At 61.5% G+C, this 18,597-nt stretch overlaps 1 protein-coding gene across 6 annotated transcripts; it reads right to left on the bottom strand.

The window, feature by feature from the left end:
* Window positions 1-2,131: 2,131 nt before the first annotated feature.
* On the bottom strand, window positions 2,132-18,597 carry LOC128840725 (peptidyl-prolyl cis-trans isomerase FKBP2-like). Of its 6 annotated transcripts, none has more exons than XM_054035082.1 (12): window positions 18,171-18,597; window positions 16,830-16,872; window positions 16,313-16,509; window positions 15,784-15,857; window positions 15,366-15,398; window positions 15,137-15,217; window positions 14,510-14,635; window positions 6,607-6,775; window positions 6,222-6,334; window positions 3,102-3,148; window positions 2,575-2,610; window positions 2,132-2,259 (listed from the first exon to the last, which is right to left on the bottom strand). In XM_054035082.1, the coding sequence occupies exons 1-12, from the start codon at window positions 18,240-18,242 to the stop codon at window positions 2,198-2,200; spliced, it is 1,053 nt and encodes a 350-aa protein (XP_053891057.1). In that variant the 5' UTR covers window positions 18,243-18,597; the 3' UTR covers window positions 2,132-2,197. The 6 variants fall into 6 exon arrangements, with proteins under 6 accessions (XP_053891057.1, XP_053891058.1, XP_053891060.1 ...); XM_054035083.1 differs by lacking the exon at window positions 18,171-18,597 and adding an exon at window positions 17,101-17,121 and having other exon boundaries at window positions 2,133-2,259; XM_054035085.1 differs by lacking the exon at window positions 15,137-15,217 and having other exon boundaries at window positions 2,134-2,259; window positions 18,171-18,596.

The raw sequence follows: 18,597 nt of genomic DNA on the forward strand, positions 1-18,597 counted from the left end.
GGGGAGCTGCTGTCCTGTGGGGGGTGTGTGTGGGGGGGTAGATTGGGTGGTTTGGGGGGGGGGTGCAGGACCAATGGGGGAAACTTGCAGGCAGGTTGGGGGTCAGAGGGTAGCACTCACTGGTAGAAGTGGGCACTGGTGTGTGTGGGACACTCCCAAGCATGGGGGGGCTGAAGAGGGCACTCTGTGGGATGGGAATCCGCAGGGCTTCCAGCTTGAAGTGATTGCAGCCCCTTTCCCCATTTCTCAAGCATTTTTTGAGGGGAGCAGGGAGGCTGTGGGCAGATACCCCCAGCCGAAAAGGGAATGGAGGGCGGGTCCAGACTGGGCCCCATTTTCCCAGCAGGGGTGGTGGAATCCCCTGCAGGATAACACCCTGTTGCTGCTAGCAGGCCCAGCTGAGATGTTAATTGTGGCTAATAGGTGGGGGCGGATCAGTAGCACTAAGGGAAGCCCTCAGCATCTGCACATCACCTGGGAAAGACAGGCAGAGGAAGGGCCAACTGAGGCCCACGTGGGGCTTGGCCCAGGACTGGGGTGCCCAGCACCAGCTGCTGGTACCACCTCGCACCCCACAGAGCAGCCCTTCTCCTTCCCCGCACAAAGCTGCTGCCAGCTCCACATTCCCCAGGCCCTCTTCCCCCCCCCGTGGGAGGCAGCTGCTGTGGCAACCAGGTGGCAAGGTGGGTCCCAGCACTGGCAACAGGCTGTCTGTGCTGGGGGAGTGGAGGGGGGGCTCCCTGGCCCTGTGACATCCATGCCCCAGGAGGCTGGTTAGGCCCCATCCAGGCCAGGCTGAGTGCCTCCCCTCCCCCACTCCTGGCAGGGCTGAGCTCAGCACGGAAAGAATGTCCCTGGCTCCTGGAACCAATCGGGCGGCAGCCACACTTCGTGCTTCCGGCCTGAGGTCACCGGGTGGCTGGGAGCCGGCAGGACAGGGCTGGGGCCAGCACCCTGCTGTGGTGGGGACGAGTGCGCTGGCAGCCTCCATTCCACCCCACCCAGCCCCCTGCCCTCCAGCAGCAACCCAGCTGGCTCCCTGATACACCCTGCTGGGTAATGGAGGATGGGGCTGACCAGATGGGCCTGGCACTGCCCCTCCCTCCTCTCCCTGGGCACCCCATGTCTGCCAGTTCTCCTCAATCCTGACCTGCAGCCCCCCCGCTATCCCAGCTCTGCCAGTGCCCCTCGCTCCCAACCTGCAGCCCCTGCTATCCAGCCCTATGTCCCCCTCCGACCCCAGCTGTGCCAGTGCCCCTCGCTCCCAACCTGCAGCCCCTGCTATCCAGCCCTATGTCCCCCTCCGACCCCAGCTGTGCCAGTGCCCCTCGCTCCCAACCTGCAGCCCCTGCTATCCAGCCCTATGTCCCCCTCCGACCCCAGCTGTGCCAGTGCCCCTCGCTCCCAACCTGCAGCCCCTGCTATCCAGCCCTATGTCCCCCTCCGACCCCAGCTGTGCCAGTGCCCCTCACTCCAGCCCCGCAGCCCCTGCTGTCAGTCCCAGGGCCCTCGTGAGCACAGGGTGCGGTTGCAGTCTCACAGGGTGGATCTGGGAGCAGGCTGAGTCACTGCTGCTGGTTCCCACGTGCTGCCCGCTCTGCCCTTGAAGCTGGCCTGCAGCGGGTCGGGGCCTGCCCCCAGCTCAGCTCCTCAGCTCTCTCTTCCCAGCCAGGCCAGTGCCCAAGGCCTCCCTCCTGCGCTGTCCATGCTGTCCCCGGCACAGCCCCGCCCCAGAGCGAGTTGCCCCTCCCCTCTCTGCCTGGGAAAGCGGGTCACAGGCAGAGGGGCTGCCAGCTGTTGCCAGGTGCCACCCTGTGGCGAAGGCAGGCAGTGCCACTCCATGGCAGGATGGTTCACAGCACCTGCCTGGAAGCAGGGAGAGAACTCAGAAGCCTGGACTCCCTGCTCTGACAAGCCCCCTCTCCCCTCCGAGATTGCACCCAGGAGCCCCAGCTCTCAGTTTACTTTGCTCTGGGCTTGCCCTGCCTCTGCACCATTCTCCAGAGCCCCCCTCCCCCCACACACTGGGCAGCTCCAGTCTGTGCTTTTATTTTTGATCTTCCAGGATTGTTTTAAACACCTCTCTGCCGGCCCCCCCCCCCCCCCCCGTGTGCGGACGGTCACACACAACCCTTCCCCCACCAAGCCGAGGCCCCCCCAGACCTCTATCCACCCACCCACAGCCAATGCTGCCTGCCTACAGCTCCGGTCGCCGCTCAATCTTCAGCAGCTCCACCTCGAAGATCAGTGTTGCGCCACCTGGAGGGGGATAGGGCAAAGTCAGGGGAGCATCATGCAATCCTGCCCCACTCCTCCCCCACCCAGGCAGGAACCCCCCAGCCATTCTGCACAGCAGGGACCCTATGTCACTGTGGGGGAGGGGAGCAGGGAGGCCCTCACTGCCCATGGCTGGATAGGGGCCCTGCTGCCTGGAAGGTGATAGGGGAGGGGCTGCCCCAGTGAGTGACTGGAGGTAGGCTGTGGAGACCTGATGGGCTGGGAGTTCACACGGTTGGCACCACTGCCCCGAGGGACAGGCAGGGACCAAGCACATGGGGTGCACAGTGGCCTTACCTGGGATCTTGGGTGGAGCCCCTCGGTCCCCGTAGCCTTTGGAGGAAACAGAGAAAATTTAAAGCAAGGAACTGACCCTCCCACCCCCCCCAGCCCAATGGGGAGAGGAGGTTTCGGGCAGGGACTTGAGCAATGGGAAAGAGGCCAGACTGGCACAAAGAGCACCCTCCCCTAAATGTCAGTGTCTTTTGGGCACCCAAAGCAGTGTCCCCCTCCCCCCCCACCTGCTTTCCCACAGGGGACTGGCCTAGGAGTGAACACCTTGATGCCCCATAGTCCTGACCCGCAGCCCCAGGCTCCCATCTCATAGCTCTGTTGATGCCCCTCAATTCCCACCCACAGTCCCCTCTGGTGATGGTTCTGGGCAGGTGACTTTAGCAAGACATGGAAACTGGAGAGACCCCCAGCAGTTTGATCATTGGTCACTGCCTGCTAGGACTGGATCAGAGCTGGCGTCCCCTAGAGGAGAAAGGCCTTGTACCCCATTCCCCCTGCAGAGCGGGTCAGTCCAATCCCTGGCTACCTACCCAGCTCGGAGGGAATCACCAGTTTCCTCTTCTCACCCTCGCACATCCTGAAAGGAGACAGCAGTGAGACTTGCTGAGTCAACAGCACCAGACCTCTCAGTCAGACCCCCCTACTCCCCACCACAAAGCCCCTTTAAGGAAGCAAAGATAGGATCATATGCTTATTGTAACCCAACAGCAGCAAACATCACCCCTGCAGCTTCCCTGTTAAGCCGCCATTCAGAGCCCTCTCCTGGGGCAAAACACTACGGCTGGCAGACAGGACTCCTGGATTCTACCCCCAGCTCTGGGAGGGGAGTGGGGCCCCGTGGGCTAGAGCAGGAGGCCGGGAGGCAGGACTCCTGAATTCCACTCTTGGTCCTGCCGCTGACTCACTCTCCGGAGCTTGGGGAAGTCACCCCCACATCCTTCTCTGCCATCAGTAAAATGGCAGATAACTCCACATCACAATGGCAAAAACTCAGGGCGCCTCTGCCACTAATAGTCTGTGCAGGTAAAATGAATCATGGGCAAGTTCATGGGAGAGTCAATATTGCCCAGATTCCCAATGTCTGAGGCCAAAATTGTCAATGGACTATTTACCTTCAACTGCACGTGACAGCTAGAAATCCCCCACTGGCACAGACAGCTGGCTAAACCCAGTAACACAAATAGCAGGTATTTAACAGAATGAATGTATTGCACATGCTGAAATCTGGCAGAGTTCAACCACCTCCGTTGTACCTGAAACAATAAGGGGCTCGTGGGGCTCTGAAGGTGAAGGGGTTCAAAGCCTGCTGCTGATCCAGGGGAGATGTATCGTGCATTTGGGCCTCTAAGCCCAGGAATCTGAGTGTGAGCATCAGTGGGATTGCCAGTCTCCAATTTCTCTTGCTCGGACTCATCTTTCCCAAGGGCTGCAGTGGATTCTCCGTCATGGCAATTATTAAATCAAGAAGGGATGTTCTTCGAACAGCTCTGCTCTAGTTCGGCCAGAAAGAGTCCAATGGCCTGGGACAGGTGGTCAGGCCAGATGGACACCGTGGGCTCTTCTGGCCTTGGGATGGATGACTGCGCAGGAAAGAGTCAGTTCTAGACCCATCTTCGGTACTGCTCTGGCCTCCATCCCCATTGGGTCTGGGCACCCCAATCTTTATCACAGGTCTAAGGCTGGGCAGAGCTATTATCCCCAGCTGCAGATGGAGAAACCGAGAGACCTGCCCACGCAGCGAATGGAACCAGGGCTTCCAGAGCCCTAGGCTAGGGCCCTGTTTGTCTTACAGTAGCGCCTAGGAGTCAGCCCCATTCTGAGAACTAGCCATCTAAGCAGCTCTAACCACTGTACCACTCTTCCCCCAGTGGGGGATCACTTTTGGGGCACCTCACCACCTCCTGGCAGGTTTGGAATCCCTCCCAACCCTGTTGCTTGACCCAGAGTGGCTTACATGCGTGAGAATCCATTTTCTGCTTGCTGCACCCTCTCAGTCAGCTCTTGGTTATAAGCTCATCCACCCTCTGAACCACTATCGGCTCCAAGAGCAAACAGGGCAGCCCAAACCAAAACAGTAAGAGGCTTAAAAACCAAGATTGGTTGAGAAGTATAGGAGACAGTCACAGTGGGTAAGACAGTAGTGTCAGAAGAGCTGCTGCTCATTGGGCTATGTGGTGTATCCGCCCCCCATGGGAAAAAAAATCCACGTATCTACCTGCAACCACTGCTAGGGATGGAACAGCGTGTGGTACTAGCTTGGCTATGGCCACCAACAGTTGACTAACGTAAGTGGAGCAGCACGGCTGTCTAGTGGTTAGCACAGAGGGGGCTGGGAGCCAGGACTTCTGGGTTCTATTCCCAGTTCTGGGAGGAGAGTGGGGTCCAGTGGGTTAGAACAGAGGCTCGAAGCCAGGACTCCTGCTTTGTCTACAGCTCTGCCGCTGATCCAGAGTGGGAATAGGCAGCATCCAGTTCAAAGAGAAGAAGGTGTTAATCTCTTTGCTGTGAAGTCACGCAGAATGGACAACCCCAGTGATCGACGGCTGGCTGGCAGCATCAGGAAGATCACTGCAGACAGGGCAGGTGGAGCGAAGTCTGAATTAAGGCTCAGGAGGCATGTGCAGAGTGTGGGAATTGTGGTCATATCTGTATGAACCATAGGTGTGACTCAGTTTCCCCACCCATTTGGGATTGCCACCCCCTGGCTGGGAAGGGGTTACTTTCCCCCCTAGCGCAGGGGAGAAGGGACAGCTGCGGTCTCTCTAGCTGGGGGCGAATGCATCAAGGCATCAAACCCTGGAGAAACACTGGGAGTCCGGCTGGCCGGCCACGACTGCCAGCCAAGGGAGAAGGACCCAGACACAGCAGGGCTGCACCTGGGCACCAAGGGCCTGAGATCACGGTTATCAGAATTCAGCTGCCAATACTCAGTGTAGGGAGACAGAGAGACTCCAAGCTTTGGACCAGAGTGGCAGGTGATGCTGCCAGCATGGACTCAGATTTAAGCTGTTTTCCATTCTAAGATGGCCCCTTTAATGATGGAGGCCAAGTGACTAATAAACACCCGCCCGTTTTGAAAAGGCTGCGCCGGGTCGCTGCAAATCCGTTAGTTGCATCACTCCCTGAAGGGATGAAAAGCGTCTACCAGGCACTAGCTGGGGAGCCACAGAGAGAGGGTGCTGGAGCCCAAGGGCCCTGTCTCACAGCGGTGGGTTTCACCCTTTGCCAAAGAGGGTGGTTCTAGGCTGTAGCACAATGCAGGGGATGCTCCAAGACTGTACAAAGGCTGGGGCATGGATCGCTCTGCAAATCCATGCCAGGGCTCGGAACAGGAGCCGTTTGCCCCTCTACTGGTCGAGTGGCAGCTTGGGGGGGGAGGGGGGGCAGCCAGTCCTGACTGTGCAGTGCCTGGGACAGCAGAGGGTTCTCAGGAGCTACTGTAATAAACGTGATTAACACCAGAGAAGGGGGAGGCCAAGTGACATATGGAGAGAGGCTAAAGGGGACTGTGCCACGTGCCCCACCACGAGCTGGATGTCTGGGTCCCTCACTCTGTGATTCCAGCCACAGCTTGAGTCGAGCCCCAGGCTCAATGTGGGGGACTCCTCTCTGAACACCCCCTCCCCCCAACTTGTAGAGCAGGACTTTACCCAAGCAGGCCTTGGTCCCAGCCTTTGATGACTTGGCCCGTCCCCAGCGAGAAGATGAAGGGCTGGTCACGTGGGATGCTGCTGTCAAACTCGGTCCCATCTTCTAGCTTGCCCTGTGGGAGAGGAGGGGGTGAGATGGAGTGGCCTGCCCCAGCCAGAGACTCCCATCTCCCAACACACAAACATTGCCCCAGGAGCTACAGGCAAATACTTGTGCCCTCCCTTTCCCTGCATTAATGGGGCACCAGGGACATTGGCTGGCTAGGTCTCTCCTTGGCCCCAGAACCTCAGGCTCTGGCTAGTTGATGCCTCCTGTGCCTGCCAGCATACAGATCCCCAGGCCCTAGCTGGTTGGCACTGCCCCCTTCCACAGGGCAGCACTCACGGTGTAATGCATGTGCAGCACATCTCCCTTGCGGGATTTGATGGGACAGTTCTCCACCCGCTTCTTGACGCCAATCTGCAGCTTTCTCTTGCCCTCAGTGCCCAGCGCTGGATGACAAAGTGCCCACAGGCAGAGTGTGAGCAGCGCTGTGGCCTGGCTCGACTGCATCCTGGAAGGACATGCAATGAGAACCTGGTTAGTGGGGGTAAATCAAGAGACTCACCCTCAGTCCCAGCCAGTCCCCCCTCCCCCCCGCCGAGCTGGATTAGAGCCAGCCCCCCAGAGGGGAAAATTCCCATATCCTATTCCCTCCCCGAGCCAGCCAGTACCCTTGCCCTGGGGCCAATTCAGACCAGCGTCCCCTAGAGAGGAAGGTGCTGTCATCCCATTCCCTGGGCCTGAACCAATCCTCTGCACACCCCATGCCCCCCCAACTCAAACACACAGTGACATGCTGTAAATATTTTAAGCCCTCCACTGGTCCTTCATACTGCTACCCACCCCTCCAGATCCTACCCTAGGCATGCAGAGGCACATAGTCCATCCGTCCGGATCCCCCCTGTCCAGGCCTGGGAGCCTCTGGACGCCCCACTTACCTGTCCTCCAGCTGAAGGAGCCTCTCCTCCGCTCCCTGCCCTAGTAGCACCAGACACCACTGCCCTCTGGTGTGCCAGCCAGAGAATCTCGTGGACGGTGGGGTCTCCCAACGTCCACCAAGTCTCCCCACCTGCACCCCCTATTCTAGCTCTCCCCTATGTGATTTCCCCAGCTGTATCCCCATTCCCACCCACCCAATGTGCATCAGTGGGGTCTCCCTACCTTTGCCCCCCATTCCCACCCACCCAATGTGCTTCAGTGGGGTCTCCCTACCTGTGCCCCCCATTCCCACCCCACAGTGATATCTGCTCCCCTGCCAGTTTGTGTTTGCAGTTCCCCCCAATATCAGGCCCCATGTGATGCACATTACCTTTGCCCACTTAGGGTGCCTCATGCCTCCCCTCTCCCTGCCCAACTCTCCTGTCCCCCGCTTTCTGGAGGGTCCACACCCTGGCCTCCCCTTGGTCCTTCTCGCTCTTTGTGGCCTCCCAGGCCCAGACCCACATCTCCCCAGCTCCTGCGGGGTCCCTCACCTTGTGCACCCAGATGTCCCCAGGCCCCCCAGCAGGAGCCGGCTTCTCCCTGGGGATCCACACTTGGTCAGGATCTGTGGGGCTCTCTCCTCCTCCACCACGGGTTCCCCTCGATGCCCACCTCCCCTGGGCATCCCAGAGAGGCAACCCAGTCGCTGGGGAGCCCTTAATATGCCTGCGGGGCACCCAGACCTCAACAGGGCCCTGCCCCCCTGCCCGGGCCCCCTGCCTCCATTCCCTATGGATCCAGACTGCCTCTCCCTGGCCACCCCCCACCGGGACCCTCTGCAGCCCTTTCCTCAGGGGTGGATCCCGCTTAGGCCCCATTTGCCTCAAAGACTCCTGGGTCTCCACAGCCCCTAATTCAGCCCCGCTCAATCCACTGTGACCCTGGGACTCCCCCCTCACTGCACCCCTAGACTCCTGGGTCCCCACAGCCCCTAGCTCAGCCCCCCTCAATCTGCTGTGACCCTGGGATTCCCCCCTCACTGCACCCCCAGACTCCTGGGTCCCCACAGCCCCTAGCTCAGCCCCCCTCAATCCACTGTGACCCTGGGATTCCCCCCTCACTGCACCCCCAGACTTCTGGGTCTCCACAGTCCCTAGCTTGGCCCTCCTCAATCCCACATGACCCTGGGGCTCCACCCTCACTGCACCCCCAGGCTCCTGGGTCCCCACAGCCCCTAGCTCAGCCCCCCTCAATCTGCTGTGACCCTGGGACTCCCCCCTCACTGTACCCCCAGACTCCTGGGTCCCCACAGCCCCTAGCTCAGCCCCCCTCAATCCGCTGTGACCCTGGGACTCCCCCCTCACTGCACCCCCAGACTCCTGGGTCTCCACAGTCCCTAGCTTGGCCCTCCTCAATCCCACATGACCCTGGGGCTCCGCCCTCACTGCACCCCCAGGCTCCTGGGTCCCCACAGCCCCGGACTCAGCCTCCCCATGACCTGGGCCTTCCCTCTCCGGGCCCCTCGCCCCTCTCACTGGACCCCCGCTCTCCTGGGGCTCCACGTCCCGTGCTGGGGCCCCCCTCCCTTGGGCTCCCTCGGGGCCCCCCATCCCCAGCTCTCACCTCCTCGCCAGACCCCCGCTCCAAACCCCTCTGCGCAGCCGCCGGCAGCTCCCACTTCCTGATTGGGCAGGCCGGGAAGCCGCCCTGGGGGCCGCCATCTTTCCCATCACGTGATCAGAGCAGCTCTGTGTCACGTGACCAGATGCAAGGGCAGTTACATCTGGCTGCTGGCGGCGCAAAATGGCGTCCATCGGGGGGTGGGGTTCAGCCCTCAGGGAGATGTTCTGTGACCTCAGATAACCTTATATGGCTCTTTTACCCTCTGTGACCCCTGACCCCATGTGACCCCCCCGTGCCCATCACTGACCCCAGGACCCCGATGGCTCATGGCGACTCCTGCCCCCCCAGTCCCAGAGCCCCCCCACCAACCCCATGCCCCTGCCTTGGCCCAGCCATTTCCCCGCTCTGTGCCCCCATCTCTAGTGACCCTTGTCATCCATCAGTATCTCCCAGGATCTGCCTCAGCTCCTGCGATCCCCCAAGACCCTCTTCCTGACCCCCCCACCCCACACATTTATTTGGGGCTCACCCCCTCAGTCTGTCCCAGGGCCAGAGGAGAAATGGCACCTTCCCCACATGGCCATGCCCATTATGCCCACTAGGGGGTGCCAGTGCCCCATGACAGCGCTGGAGGGAGCGGGCTTGGTGGGAGGGGAGGGTGCTCCCCCTTTCTCTTTCCTTTTACAGTGCCAAGTGCCCACCTGTCTTGCTGGGATGCAGGGGTGACAGGGCTGGATTTGATGCTTCCCCTGTCTGGGGCAGGCTGTTGGCACCATTCACTCAGTGCCCAGGCAGTGGGGGGTGGCTGGCTGGGGTGGTAAGATGAAGGCAACAGGTTTATGGGGGGTCCCATTATTGCCCTCAGAGGTGCCTGACACAAAGGGGTTAACATCACCATCCAGCTCGGTCCCTGGCATCGTTGGGGCCTGCAGGGCTGTGCTGCTCCCTCCTGGAATCCCAGAGGGCATTTGGCCAGAAGATGGGTTGATTAGATGAGATCTGAGGTCTCTGCCATAGCTATGCGCCAGTTGCAAACTAGGGTGGTGGTAATTATAGCTTACGTAAGCCAAACACAACCTTCCTGGCCCTGGGTATTGCTGGAGACCCTGATGTCTGGGCTGTACCACACCCAACCTGAATTCAGACCCCGGCATCCAGGTCATGATACCCCTGTCCTGGCTTTTGGGCATCCAAGCCATGACACTATTCTGGATTTGGACCCTGGCATCCGAGTCATGACACCTTTGTCCTGGCTTCAGACACTGGTGTCTGGGCTGCTTTGGCTTGAGCCCTCTTCCATTTGCCCAGGGCTGTTGCCCCAGCCCCCTTTGTTTTTGATCCCAAGGCTCTCAAGCCCTGTCCCCCTCAACCATGGGTCTTGCCTTGTGAGGCGAGTGATGTGTAGGATGGGGAGCTCAGGGCTGGGTTAGCAGGGGGCTGTGGGTCAGGATTGAGAAACACTGGTACAGCTGGGGTGGAGGGTAGCCCCGTATTTCTGTGCCCCGCCAGCTGCATGGCACCCCCGCTTGGCCAGCATGGAGTACACTCTGCAGCAGTGCCAATGCATAGACCCTGGCTCATTTCCCCGCTGGCCTTGGCCAGGGGTTGGGGGTTGTGTCTCAGGGGGATGAGGGGGGGCTGCCTGGGGAGCCAGCCAAACCCCCCTCAGGACTCTCCAAATATTGACTTTCCTGAGGGCTCTGACTGGGACCAAAGTGCGGCCAGTATGGATATCAGCTGGGCAGGAGCCGTGGGGGGAAAGCCCAGTGCCCTGGCAGTCTTCAACCCCTTCCCAAGCCCTGGATAGAACCCAGGAGTCCTGGGTCCCCAAACACTAGACTCCGCTCCCCTCCCAGAGCCAGGATAAAACTCAGGAGTCCTGGCTCCCAGTCCTCCCCCAATGGGGCACGGTGCCATCTCTCTCGCTGCCCTCTTGCTCATGGGAGGGCTGGGGGGTGTTTATGTCTCAGGTTGCACTTAGTGCCTCTGGGGTCAAAGTCGCCCCTCCACCCCTCCCCCTGCCATTTCCTGGAGCTTCTGGGTGGGGGCAAAGTCTGGAGGCAGCGGGTGCAGGACAAACAAGCGGGTGCAGGACAAACAAGCAGCCCTGACTCTCCAGCTCCCTGCATCTGCCTCACACCTTCCCATCCTGCCTTGGGACCCTGGCATCCAGGCTGCCCTGCCCCCAGCCTGGCTTGGAACCCCAGTCTGGCTTGAGGGCCCAGTGTCAGGGCAACAGCACCCCTCCAGCCTGGTGTGAGACCCTGGCATCCAGGACCCTGTCCCCTGCCTGGCTTGGGCCCCTGGTGTGCAGGCTGCACTGATTCTGGAGTCAGACCCCACCTGCTGAGGATTCCTGACCCCTTGCCTTTGGACCCCAGATCCTTATGGCACCTCCTGCCTATGGCCCTGCTCCCCCTCCTTCCCCCGGTCCCAAGCAGCTTACGTGCACCAGAGCCCATGGACTGATAAGGGATTGGCAGCCGAGTGCTCAGCTATGGGCCCTCTGTCAGGCTGTGCAGTTCCTTATCGGCCAGAGGCCGTGCCCCCACCACCCCCAGGCTCCCTAAGGCCATGGCATGGGCGGGAGGGCAGAGGCTTGCCCTCAGATTCCCCCCCCTCCTGACCAGCCATTGGATTCTGGGAGTTTATCCAGCTGGAATCAACACATCAGAGCCACAGAGTGGGGTTGAGTGGTTAGAGCAGGGGGGTCTGGGAGTCAGAAATCCTGGATTCTAGCCCTAGCTCCATCCATGTGAGACTTTGGGCCATCCTTCCCTCATCTGTGTGCCTCAGTTCCCCCTGCTGGGTGGCAAGGGCACCCTGCCTCCTCTGTGCGAATATGTAGGAATCAGGTTTAGCCCCACATTTTGCTGAAATAGCAGCCATTTCAGCACCTGGAGAAGCCCAGGGCAGATGAGGCAAGGTGGGCGAGTGGCACATATAGGGGGAGAACAGGCCAAGGTGGCACAGACAGAGCTGTGAGCCTGGTGTCCTGGCTCCTGCCCCTCCTGCTCTAACCACTAAACCCCACTCCACTCCCAGAGCTGGGGATAGAGCCCAGGAGTCTTGAATCCCAGACCCTGCCAGCTCTAACCCACTAGACCTCACTCCCCTCTGAGAGCGGGGATGGAGCCCCGGAGCTCTCACCCTTGCACTCTTCCCCCTTGTAGGTGTATGATGTGCCCTAATCCCTGCCCCTCCCACCCCCCAGTATCTAGGATGCCTGCTCTTGGGCACAAGCTGTGAGGGAGTGGCGGGGGGGGGGGGGGGGCGGCAGCGGAGCTGGGCTCATCCATGAGCTGCCCCCAATCCCTGTGTTACATGTGGCTCACACAGGCAGGTGTTGGCTCTGCCAGGATCCACCCCCTCCCTTTTCCCCAGGGCTGCAGCCTGGTCATGAAGTGCAGCACGTCTCTGTGGGCAATGCCAGCACTGGCCCATTCACTGGTGTTGGGAACTAGACTGACAGCTCTGCACGCTCCCAAGGGAGGGGGGACAGGCCCCAGAGCCAGGAAGGGAATCCCCCACATATTCCCTCCATCCTGTTCTCTGATGGGTCTCAATGCTGACCTACAGCCCCTTGCTAGCCCAGCCCTGGGCTCCCCACCCTCACAGCTCTGCCCATGCCCCTCAATCCTGACCCACAGCTCCCTGCTAGCCCAGCCCTGGGCTCCCCACCCTCACAGCTCTGCCCATGCCCATCAATCCTGACCCACAGCCCCTTGCTGGCCCAGCCCACCTGTTTTTCCAGTATCCCCACAGAGAACATCAACTGCATCTCATGCTTTACCAGCACCTTGTGTTTCCAAAGGATTCCAAACTATGGCACTTGTACAGACAGGAATCCCCTGCCCAGTACCAAGATGGAGCCACCTCTGGGGTGGGGCGTGGATGCTCTTTATAGAGGGATTCCTCACCTGGTGCTGAGATGCAGCCACCTCTGGACTGGGATGCCGGGGGTGGGGCTCTTTATAGAGGGATCCCTTGCCTGGCACTGAGATGCAGCCGCCTCTAGGATGGAGCAGTAATTTTTCCACACACACCAAGCATGAAGGAGCCCTCAGCCCTGGGGTGAAGAGCTCATGGGTGTAAAGGCTGCCACATGTTTGTGGAGCATGAATGAAGGCCGGCTCAAAGGTGAAAGGCCAATAACCCCCAAGGATTCCCTCTCCACCCCTCCTTCCCTCCACAACAGAGGACCTCCTCCAGCGAGGACCTCCCCAGCCAGTGCAGTATATAGGGTGCCCCACGGAACAGCAGCCCCTTCCAATCCGGCGAGTCCTGAGAGTGGGGCACGCTCCCTCGACCCCTATAGGTGTTTGCAGGGTCGTGCGCTCACAGCTCTGCGGGCCGTCATGTCTCATCCGTTTAATAGCTTTAGAGCCGGATACCAATGTGCGGGCAGTTACAGCAGCAGGACGTGCCCCGGGAGGGTCCTCGAGCTGGTGCTCAGCCTCCCCTTGGCTCCGGCAGGGAAACGGGGTTTGGTCCGGGGGGATGGAGAGGAAGGTGAGGGCAAGTATTAAATTAAAAGGGTTTGGGGATGAGCGGGGCAGTGAGGGGTGTGTGTGGAACTTTAAATAACGACAAGGGGATGAGAGTCTGGCCAGCAGAGCTGGGGCGGCCTTGGTGGGCATCAAAGGAATCTGGGAGCCGGAGTCCTGGAGGGGCCTCAGGATCTGGTCCCCAATCCTGGAGGGGCCCTGAAATCCATCTGCCCTAGTCTCGGAGGGGTCCTGGAATCTGGCTGCCCGAGTCCTGGAGGGGCCCCGGGATCTGGCTGCCCCAGTCCACGAGAGGCCGTGCAAGATGCAGCCCCTCCTGACAGGTCCTGTCCAGGCAGTGGATAATGGGGTCTGACCCCCCCAACATGGTCCCAGGAGTCCTCTCATCAGGTCCATTCCAGGGCAGCCTTGCTCATCTTCCTTGGGCTCCTCTCCAGCAGGGGGCACTCAGGGCCAAAGTCTTGTTCTGGATCCAATGAAGAGCTGGGCTTGGGGGGGGGGAGAGGCTGGTCCCAGGTCACCCCCCTCCCCCATCAGATCATCTGCGCAGCTTCTCACACCTCGGGGGAGAACAGAGTGGCTATGGGCAGTTGGAGGGGCCATGCAGGTTCAGGGACACCAACCCCAGGACCCCCAACTCCCCCAGACAGAATCACCTTCCTTGTCCCAAAGCCTGATGGGGGAGGTGTGGGGGGCTCTATCCTGCAGCACTCTCTGGCCTGTGAGGGTAGTTCAGGGGGTATCTCCAGCCCATAGGGGAGATGGGTGTCTGTCTGTCTGAGGGGGGTCATGGCTGTCTCTGGCCCATGGCAAGATGTTGGTGGGAATCAGCCTGGTCCATGAAGGAGTTTGGGTAGGTCTCTGGTCCAGGGGAGGTTGGGGTGTGTGTGTCTGTCTGGTCCGTGAAGGAGTTCAGGTAGGTCTCTGGGCCAGGGGGACGTCGGGGGATCTTCCTGGTCTATGAGGGAGTTTGGGGTGTCTCTGGTCAAGGTAGAGGTCAGTGGGTCTGTCTGGTCTGTGGAGGAGTTTGGGTAGATCTCTAGCCCAGGGGAAGGTTGTGGGATCTGCCTGGTCCATGAAGGAATTTGGGGTGTCTCTGGTCCAGGAGGAGGTTGGGGGGTCTGTCTGGTCCATGAAGGAGTTTGAGGTGTCTCTGGCCTGGAGGGAGATGGGGGGAGTCAGAGGGGTCTCACCTGCATGAGTGCTCATTGAGCTCCAAGCCCCGGTCCTGGCAGTGCTGGGACCTGCGCCGGCAGCGGCACTGGCATGTCTGAGGATCCTGGTGCCTCCGTTTGTCTGAGCAGGGTGGGCAGGAGGGCCTGGGAGCAGGGAAAGAATCCAGATGATCTCAGCCCCCAGAGGCATGGTTCTGGGACCCCCCACTCCCACCTCCACACTGAGGGAAGTATCCTCTTCCTGGCCCCCCAGAACCTCTGGGGGTCCCCTGCTCTGCCTGCCATATAACAGTGGGCCTTCACCCACCCTTTAGAGTGTATAGGGAACCCCTATAGAACAGCACCCCCTCCAGCCCCAATTCAAGAGGGTCTCCACATAGGGGAGGGGGGAACCCCCTCGCCCCAATCCTCATGGTGCAGGAGGGGGCCTTGACGCTGCTGGGCTGGGTAGTCCACCCCTCCTTTGATCCCCCATGAAGTACTGGAGTGGGGGGCATGGGGATCCCCCGGTTAGAAGTGAACCCCCATAAGGTGACCTGATCCTCCCTGCTCACCCCAATTCAATGCCCCCCAATGCAAGCAGAGTTAGTAAGGAAGTGGAGGGCATGCAGGGACTGGAGGGTGCATGAGGGTCCCTGGACATACAGGTGGGGGGAGTCCTGTTCAGGGGGTCTCTTCTTTTTGTGTTTGCGTCCAATGCTGTTTTTCCCCTTGGGCCGCACAGGCCTGTGGAGAGAATCAGAACTGAGCTCCCCTCTCAGCCAGCAGGGGGCGCTGTAGGGAGTGGGGCGGGAGCACTAGCTGTGGGGGAAGCTCCGGTCTGCTCCAGCCCCGGCCTCTCCCAGCAGGGGTGCGGGGAGCTGGGGGTCCTTACCTTTCTGGATTTACTTTGCTATTTGTCTTTGGTCTGCAAAAGAAAAGAGGGGACGCCAGGTTAACAGGGAAATGGGGGCTGCTGAGAACTGCCCCCCCAAAAGGGGATCAACCTATGGGAGGCAGTGCGATGCCCTAGGAGGAGAGTGGGGTGCCCCCTGAAATGGGGGGGTGGCACAGTGCCAAGGGGGGGAGACCACAGCAGTCACCCTAGGAACTGGGGAGCTCACGGGCCCCCTATGTGCCTCTGTGGGGCTGCCTGCCTGAGGTGGGGGGTCACTGGCTGCAGTGGGGTGTTCAAGCTTTGGCTAAGCTTGGAGACGGTGGGGTCACAACTTGGGGGAGCCCTGTGGGTGCAGATATGCTTTGGGAACCCCATCAATGCCCCCCATACTCTCAACAATGAACACCCCCCTCACCTGCATTCGCAGGCACTGTGCTCCACGAAGGCCAGCTGGTCCAGGTGGCTGTACAGGTAGCGGGTTTTCATCACCTGGGGGGCAGAGAAAGGGTGAGTGAGGGGGGGCACCAAGAGCCTAGGGATGGGGGATCAGCACACCTTATGTAATGTGATGCCAAGGCCCAACTCCCCAGCATACACCTTCCCTCGGTTCCCCCCTGTGCTCTGGCATTCCCCTCCCCCGATACCCACTCTTCCCACTCCCTGGCACTCCCCACCCCAGTGCCTGGCTACCCCCTGTCCTCTGGCATTCACCACCCCAAGTGCCTGGTTACCCCCTGTCCTCTGGCATTCCCCACCCCTGGTGCCTGGCAACCCCCTTCCCTCTGGCATTCCCCACCCCCAGTGCCTGGCTACTCCCCCCCCCTCCACTCCCAGCATTCCCCTCCCTTAGCTGTCTGCCCACCCCTGGCATTCCCCTCCCCCCAGTGACTGGCTCTTCACCCACCCTCTGGCATTCCTCTCTCCCCTGCCCTCCCTCCCATTACCTCCATCACCACCACATGCATGCGGGTAGGCACACACTGCAGCCCCTCGTCGGCACAGCACCCAGCGCAGCGACGCAGGGGCACGCAGGAGGGTGCCAGCAGGTGCTCCACCTCAGCCGGGTGCTCCTCGCTCACGGGCACCAGCATCTCCTTCGGCTGGCAGAAGCTGCGGTTATAAACCTCCATCCACTGTAGCACTGCGGGGGTTAGAGGGGGCCAGTGCCGGGGTCAGTGCACCCTGATAATGCCAACTGACATGGCCAAGGCACCCCCTCCCACCCCCCACAGTGTGCCCATTGACATCCTGCACACATAGCCACAGCCACCTCTGGGTAGGGGGTGAGGGCTGATTACATAGGGATCCTACAGCCAGTACTGAGATGCAGCCACCTCTGGGGTGAGGTGCGTGTACCCCCAACAACTCCCAAATGTGCCCCATCAGCACTGCTATCCTCAAACACGTCCCCCTGCCTCGTGGCAGCAGCCCCCCAACCCGCACCTCACCCCAGTCTCTTACCTTCCCCCAGCGGGTGGGTCCCCTTCGTCTGGGGCTGTGGTGCCTGGAAAGGACAAGACGTAGGCAGTCAGGTTCTGAGTCCCAGACAATGTGTGTGTGAGGGAAGGCTGCCTCCCCAGGCTCGCTTGAGCCCCATCCCCCCTTCGTCGAGCTCGGCGGGAGCCCCCACCCCACTCCCCCTTCTCCCCACTCCATTACACCCCAGCCTCAGGGATTCCCTCCCCTCTTATTCCTGTCGCCCCCCCGCCCAACCCAGAGTTGCTCCACTAACCTGCATGCAGTCAGGCTGGGTACACCCCCAAGAGACCCTACAATGACAAATCAGCAGTTGGGGGAGGGGTCGGGAGGGACAGCTCCCCCTGGTGTATGTGGGATTAGGGGCAATGGAACAATCTTTGGCTGGATGGGCCTGAGGAACTGTCCCGTCCTGGGCAGGGCAGAGAGGGGACCAACCCCCACAGCTCACTCACAAGGAGTCACTGGCCGAGCAGGAATAGAACCCTGGCGTCCTGGCTTCTAGCCCCGCACCCCCAACCCATTAGATCCCGCTGTCCTCCCAGAACTGGGAATAGAACCCAGGAGTCCTGGTTCCCAGCCCCTCCCCCCGCTTAGGGGCGGGGAGGGGCACGGTGGGGCAGGGGTGAGTGGAATCTTGGCAGACCCGGAGGTCAGGGCAGCAGGAGCGGGGCAGTGGGGGTGGATCCCGGCAGGAACCGGAGGGGCTGGTCTGCTGGGGAGACCCTGGAGAGGGGGAATCCCAGGCGGGCGGGGGGCTCTTGTCTGTCCCGGTTGCCCCCTGTCCTGGGCGCTACCCCGGACACTGCAGCTCTGCCCCAGCGCTACAAATCCCCAGCCTGCGCGCTGGCTCTAGCCACCCTCCCGCCCCACGCCCCGGGGCCCCCGGCAAGGCCAGACCGTGCGCTATCCCCCCGGGACAAGGCGCTAATCGAGCGGGGCCCCAGTGCCTGCCCCTGCCAGGATACGGCATTCCCACAGTGCGTCCTCCACTGGTACGGGGAAAGGGCCAGGTCCCTCCCCCAGTGCCTGGCTCCCCCGGTGCCCGGCTCCCTGAGCCCCCAGTGCCCGGCTCCCTCGGTGCCAGCTCCCCCAGTGCCCGGCTCCCTGAGCCCCCAGTGCCCGGCTCCCCACTAGTGCTCTCCTGCCCCGAGGCCCCAGGTGCCCCGCTGCATCCAGCCCCCAGTGCCCCCCTCCCACCACTCCAGGTACCCCGCTCCCCCCAGCCCCAGTGTCCCCCTCGCCCTCCCCCAGGTACCCCGCTCCCCCCAGCCCCAGTGTCCCCCTCCCCCTACCCCAGGTGCCCCGCTCCCCACGGCCCCCTACCTTAGCTGCGCAGCCGATCAGCTGCAGGGCTGTAGCCAGCAGGAGGTGCAAGGTCTCCCGGGGGGCTCTCATGGTGCCGAGCCGGAGTGTGGGGGTCCCCTAGCGCTGGTGTCCAGGGCGCCTGTCCGGCAGCTGCCCCCTCCCTCCGGCAGCGCCCGCAGTCCGGGGCACTCGCATGGTAGCTCCGAGCGCTGGGCTGGCGGGATGCAGGGCACGGACCCCTCGGAGTCCCCCGAAGGCAGCGCAGGAGCCCGGCTCCGCAGTCCGTGGGGAGGTAAATCCAAGGATCGGGCCCCGCGTGGCGGATCAGGCCGCGCACTGACTGGCCCCAGGGGGCCCCGCTGCCGCGGGGCGGCTACAGGTGCATCGGAGCCCGCGGGGCCAGCGCGCCTGCAGGAGCGAGCGGCTCCGAGTGAGCCAGGCGGCA

Source organism: Malaclemys terrapin, chromosome 7 (assembly GCF_027887155.1).
Source record: "Malaclemys terrapin pileata isolate rMalTer1 chromosome 7, rMalTer1.hap1, whole genome shotgun sequence".
Taxonomy (NCBI): Eukaryota; Metazoa; Chordata; order Testudines; family Emydidae; genus Malaclemys; species Malaclemys terrapin.

Bases quoted from the DNA above. Each gene is read 5' to 3' on its own strand.
- LOC128840725 (XM_054035082.1), bottom strand. From the start codon at position 18,242: ATGAGAGCCCCCCGGGAGACCTTGCACCTCCTGCTGGCTACAGCCCTG. The intron at 6,776-14,509 runs GTGAGACCCCTC...ATGTCCTTCCAG, and splicing joins CTCAATGAGCACTCATGCAG to GATGCAGTCGAGCCAGGCCA. The intron at 6,335-6,606 runs GTGAGTGCTGCC...CCTCTCCCACAG, and splicing joins TGCTGCACATGCATTACACC to GGCAAGCTAGAAGATGGGAC.